This window comes from Colobus angolensis, unplaced genomic scaffold, assembly GCF_000951035.1.
Source record: "Colobus angolensis palliatus isolate OR3802 unplaced genomic scaffold, Cang.pa_1.0 Scaffold18, whole genome shotgun sequence".
In the NCBI taxonomy this organism is placed as follows: Eukaryota; Metazoa; Chordata; class Mammalia; order Primates; family Cercopithecidae; genus Colobus; species Colobus angolensis.
Window position 1 is genome coordinate 2,852,526 of NW_012114932.1, and position 5,360 is coordinate 2,857,885.

General features: G+C 48.3%; 1 protein-coding gene across 1 annotated transcript in view; it reads left to right on the forward strand.

The window, feature by feature from the left end:
* USP4 (ubiquitin specific peptidase 4 (proto-oncogene)) overlaps nt 1–5,360 on the forward strand; it is a 75,688-nt gene that overhangs the window by 63,770 nt on the left and 6,558 nt on the right. The window contains exons 15-19 of the mRNA XM_011939310.1: nt 111–244; nt 2,100–2,327; nt 3,497–3,567; nt 3,832–3,950; nt 4,297–4,446. Coding sequence (XP_011794700.1) covers nt 111–244; nt 2,100–2,327; nt 3,497–3,567; nt 3,832–3,950; nt 4,297–4,446 — 702 coding nt within the window. The remainder of the gene's footprint in view (nt 1–110; nt 245–2,099; nt 2,328–3,496; nt 3,568–3,831; nt 3,951–4,296; nt 4,447–5,360) is intronic.

Here is a 5,360-nt window from a genome sequence, read left to right on the forward strand (position 1 = left end):
CTGCCTCAGCCTCCCAAGGTGCTGGGATCATAGGCTGCTTTTTTTCTCATCCTGTGAAATACAGTCCATGGCATTTAATTCTGACTGCATTGGCCCAAGGCTTCTGGCAGTGTCCAGGTAACTGGCAGCTGGTGGCGTGAACCAGGACAGAGTTCTTATGAGTATGAGGGCACTGCTCATTTCCTGAGTGGGACTGAGGCAGTTTTGGGTTCTGCCCTTCTCCGAGAGGCAGCAGGCAGGGCAGGTTTTTCCTTGCCAGTGTAGGAGGGGGACAGGCTTATTGTGTGTAAAGGGACAGTGTCATGTCTCAGGAGTTAAGCAAGTTCGGAAAGGAACCTCCATGAGAGCCAGGAGTTGTGGGCTTTTAAATAGCACATTCTCCTTTTCTCAGAATTTCCATTTTTACTGATCAAGTATGTAGACTCTTTGTTTTAAATCTGCTCTTCTGTTACTTTTACACCACCTTTTGGAGTGGTCCCCATCTTTGCTAAAGTTACTTATTTGATACTTTAATTTTCCCCTTAGACTGTGTGCTCCCCTTATGGAGCCCTGGGACCTAGCATGGTAAACCTACACCTTAGAGACCTTTAGTAAATACTAGTTAAAGGAAAATTCAGGATAGGTTTTTTTCTGGGGGAACTGAATACTTAATATTTGTGTTTATTGTAATATTTGAAAATAGCTGGGCATGGTGGCTGACGCCTGTAATCCCATCATTTTGGGAGACTGAGAGGGCAGATCACTTTAGGCCTAGAGTTGGAGACCTGTTTGCCCAATATGGAGAAACCCTGGGCGTGGTGGTGCGTGCCTGTAATCGCAGCTACTCAGGAGGCTGAGGCAGCAGAATTGCTTGAACCTGGGAGGTGGAGGTGGCAGTGAGCCAAGATTGCACCACTGTACTCTAGCCTGGGCAACAGAGTGAGACTCCGCTTCAAAAAAAAAAAAAAAGACAATTGACCTTTAAGTTGTGTTTCTCGGCTGGGTGTGGTGGCTCACGCCTGTAATCCCAGCACTTTGGGAGGCCGGGGCGGGTGGATCATGAGGTCAGGAGATAGAGACCATCCTGGTGAACATGGTGAACCCTTGTCTCTATTAAAAATAGAAAAAAGTAGCCGGGTGTGGTAGCATGCACATGTAGTCCCAGCTACCCGGGAGGCTGAGGCAGGAGAATCGTTTGAACCCAGGAGGCGGAGGTTGCAGTGAGCTGAGATCACGCCATTGCGTTCTAGCCTGGATGAGAGTGAGACTCCATCTCAAAAAATAAATAAATAGGGCCAGGCGCGGCGGCTCACGTCTGTAATCCCAGCACTTTGGGAGGCCAAGGCTGGTGGATCATCTGAGGTCAGGAGTTCAAGACCAGCCTGACCAACATGGTGCAACTCCGTCTCTCCTAAAAAATATATAAAAATTAGCTGGGCATGGGCACATGCTTGTAATCCCAGCTGCTCAGGAGGCTGAGGTAGGAGAATCGCTTGAACCTGGGAGGTGAAGGTTACAGTGAACCGAGATCGTGCCATTACACTGTAGCCTGGGTGACAGAGTGAGACTCCATCTCAGATAGGTAGGTAGGTAGGTAGGTAGGTAGAGAGGTAGAAAGAATGGCTAGAGTGAGACTGTCTCAGATGGATGGATGGGTGGGTGGATGGATGGGTGGGTGGGTGGATGGGTGGATGGATGGATGAAAGATAGTGTTTCTCACCAAGCTGTCGTCTTGAGTGTTGAGTATGTGTTTCATTTAAGCCCTTTTCTCTCTGTGGGCCTAATGATGAAGTTGCAAGAGTGAGAGACCATGCGCTGTGATGTGATGGCCAGTAGACAGGATGGCAGGGCTGCTGAATCTCATTGTGCCTGCAGGTGGCTCATTTAAGCTCTCTGAGCCTGTGCTTCCTCATCGTGGAATAGCAGTGCCCAGTCTGCCTGTCTTGCAAGGGTGTGGTGAGGGTCACATGTGAATTCAAGTTAAATGCAAAGGAAAAGATTTAACTTCATATACACAGAACAAAATCTGGAAGGAAACACCATAGTTATGTATTAAATAAAATTTTTAACATTGAAATGGTGGGAAATTATATACATATTGTTTTCCATTTATGTGCCAGGAGAAGATGAGGAAGAAATGGAGCATCAGGAAGAAGGCAAAGAGCAGTTTTCAGAAACAGAAGGCAGTGGGGAAGATGAGCTGGGAAATGACCCCACTAAGACCACCCAAAAGAAGATCAAAGGCCAGCCCTGCCCAAAAAGCCTTTTTACCTTCAGTCTTGTGAACTCCTATGGAACAGCTGACATAAATTCACTTGCAACTGATGGAAAACTACTTAAACTCAACTGTAAGCACTTTTTCTGACCTTTTAAGCTGGGCTTTAGGGACTTAGGATCTGTTTGAAAATCCTTGCACTTGATACCACATTGGGCTTTCACAGTCTCTGTGCCTCCAGGAGCAGACACTTGTATGATCCTTGGCTTGAAGCCCCCTAAGGACTGTTTCAAAGGTCTCCCTACCTTTCAGGCTTTTCTTCTCGGTCCTCGATGACCTCGGAGGAAAGTAGGTCTCTCTCCGCTTCCTCTGTGGGAGTTTGCAGTGGGTCAGTAACCTTTCCCATGGCCACTCTTGGCAGCAACATTTCCCCATACTTGTTCACTTATAAGAATAAACGCATATTTATTTTGTTCATTAATGCTCAAGAAATGTGATCCATTCAGAGGATGGTCATGGGTTTTGTAGCCTCACTGACACATGGAGGTTGTAGTGGAGACTGCTGTACAGACAGGAAGAGGCATTCTGAGGGGTTGTGTGAAAAGCACAATTGGCCAGTGAGGACACGTGCCAGCTGGGGGAGGGGAAGCATCTCTGTCTTTCAGCTCCCTTCCCACCTCACCCTCCTGAGTAGCTGAGACTACAGGTGCACCCCACCATACCCAGCTAATATTTGCAGTTTTTGTAGAGACAGGGTCGCACTGTGTTGCCCGGGCTGGAACGCCTTGCAGATTCTAGCCACATCGTCCCAAACTCCAGTCTTTGACTCTTCAGCTTAGTCTTTCCCTCTCTTCCCTATGCTAAGTCCTGGAAACTGCCTGCAGGCAATAAGCTAGGACGATGTGGGGGTCTCTTTTTTTCCCCTTCTCTCAGGGATCTCCTTCCTGCTCTATCCAATGTCTGAAAACAATTGTTTCATCCATTTTCAGGTTTTTTGTGGTTTCTGGTAGGATGATAAATCTGGGCCCTATTACTCCCTTGACCTGTGCCCTTTCAGAATTCTCCATAGTTAGTTCCTTTGTAGCTTATCTGTATCACTAAGGAAGTCTATGCCAAAGGCTTTTTGGGTCTGGGGGTCAGAAGGGCTGGCCCATTGCAGAGCATTGCTCTTGGCAGTGGCTGCTGATGGGGGAGAAGGTGTTGATGGTGTGGCCTTAGTATGATCCTTCTCACTCCTGTCACTTGGAGAGCCTCTCCTGTTGCTTGCCATTCCATAACAAGTGACATTTTGGTCCTCCTCAGCTCGATCTACACTGGCCATTGATTGGGACAGTGAAACTCGGAGCCTTTACTATGATGAGCAAGAATCTGAGGTAGGTCCCTTGGGGTTTGTGGTCGGTGGTGTCTGCTAATTTCTGCTCTGGATGTGGACTGCGATCACTTTCACCAGTTGCACAGCAATTTAGCAAGTTATATTTAAGACTGAGAAGGAAAAGCACTTCAAGATTTTGTCATTTTATGTTCAGAGTCTCTAGAAAGGTTACTATATTCCATGTGGGAGAGCCTCTGAAGGCCTTCATGTCTTAATGCAGTAAGATCTCTTTCTCCAGCAAAACTGAGTGCTTTGTTTCCCATAGGCCTACGAGAAGCATGTGAGCATGCTGCAGCCTCAGAAGAAGAAGAAGACCACAGTGGCCCTGAGAGACTGCATAGAGCTCTTCACCACCATGGAGACCCTTGGGGAGCATGACCCCTGGTATGCAGCTCCTCACTCTCTGAGCGGAGGCCCCATGCACCCCAGGACTCAGATCTGCCAGGGCCATCTGTGCACATAAACCCCTTTGTATTTGGATGTGTCACTTCTTTATATAGCCAACCCTACAACATTGTCCTCTGTGAGTTGAGGTTTCCTAGGAAAGCTATCACCCCATTTTGAAAGACAGGTCCCTGGCCAGAAGCAGTAGTATTGAGTGCTGACCTAAAGGATGGCAGCTGTCAGGGGATGGCAGCTGTCAGGGGACTGCAGCTGTGCCTCCATGCATGAATGCACAGGTGGCACCGGTTGCCTGCCTGCCCTACTAAGTAGAGGTTTTTCTTTTCAGGTACTGTCCCAACTGTAAGAAGCATCAACAGGCAACAAAAAAGTTTGACCTATGGTCCTTGCCCAAGATCCTGGTGGTTCACCTCAAACGTTTCTCCTACAACAGATACTGGAGGGATAAGCTCGACACAGTTGTAGAATTCCCAGTCAGGTGGGTCATGGTGACTATGGTGTTAGGAACATTTAAAAACAGGCAGAAAATCTTGGCACTGATTGGCTGAGTGGTTTGCCACCAAAAACTTCTGAGTAAGGATGTGTGTTGCTGGGCTCTAGGAGGTCAGAGTTTAGCTGTAGTTACCCCTCCTGTCCCTATCCTGCATCTTCGGGGAAGAGACTCTTCAGTGGAAGCATTTGCCCAGACACAGGCTGCTCACAGTCATCCCTGCCACTGCTAGTTTCCCTCTCAGGTCACTTAGGCCACCTAACTGTCCTGTTTTTCCTGTCCATCATCTGTCACAGGTAGCCTCACCTTAGCAGGGGCAGCCCAACAGGGGACAAGACAACCAAGAATAGCCTGCCAGGAAGAGTTGGGTTATTATTGGGGGATGCAGTCGGGCTGCAGACCTGCCATGGTCCTGTCCCTGGAGTAGGGACTGGGACTGGCTGTCTACTCATATCCTCTCAAGCCCCATGGTACAGACCGTAACTAAGAACAGGAAAGTAAGTCAACAGATAGATGTTCCCTGGCTGGGCACAGTGGCTCACGCCTGTAATATCATCAATTTGGGAGGCGAAGGTGGGAGGATCACTTGAGCCTAGGAGTTCAAAAACAGCCTGGGAAACAGATTTCCTCTCTACAAAAAACAAAAAATATATTTAAAAAAAAATAGGCTGGGCATGGTGGCTCACGTCTGTAATCCCAGCACTTTGGGAGGCCAAGGTGGGCGGATCACAAGGTCTGGAGATCAAGACCACCTGGCCAACATGGTGAAACCCCATCTCTACTAAAAATACAAAAATGGCTGGGCGCGGTGGCTCAAACCTGTAATCCCAGCACTTTGGGAGGCCGAGACAGGCGGATCACGAGGTCAGGAGATCGAGACCATCCTGGCTAACACGGTGAAA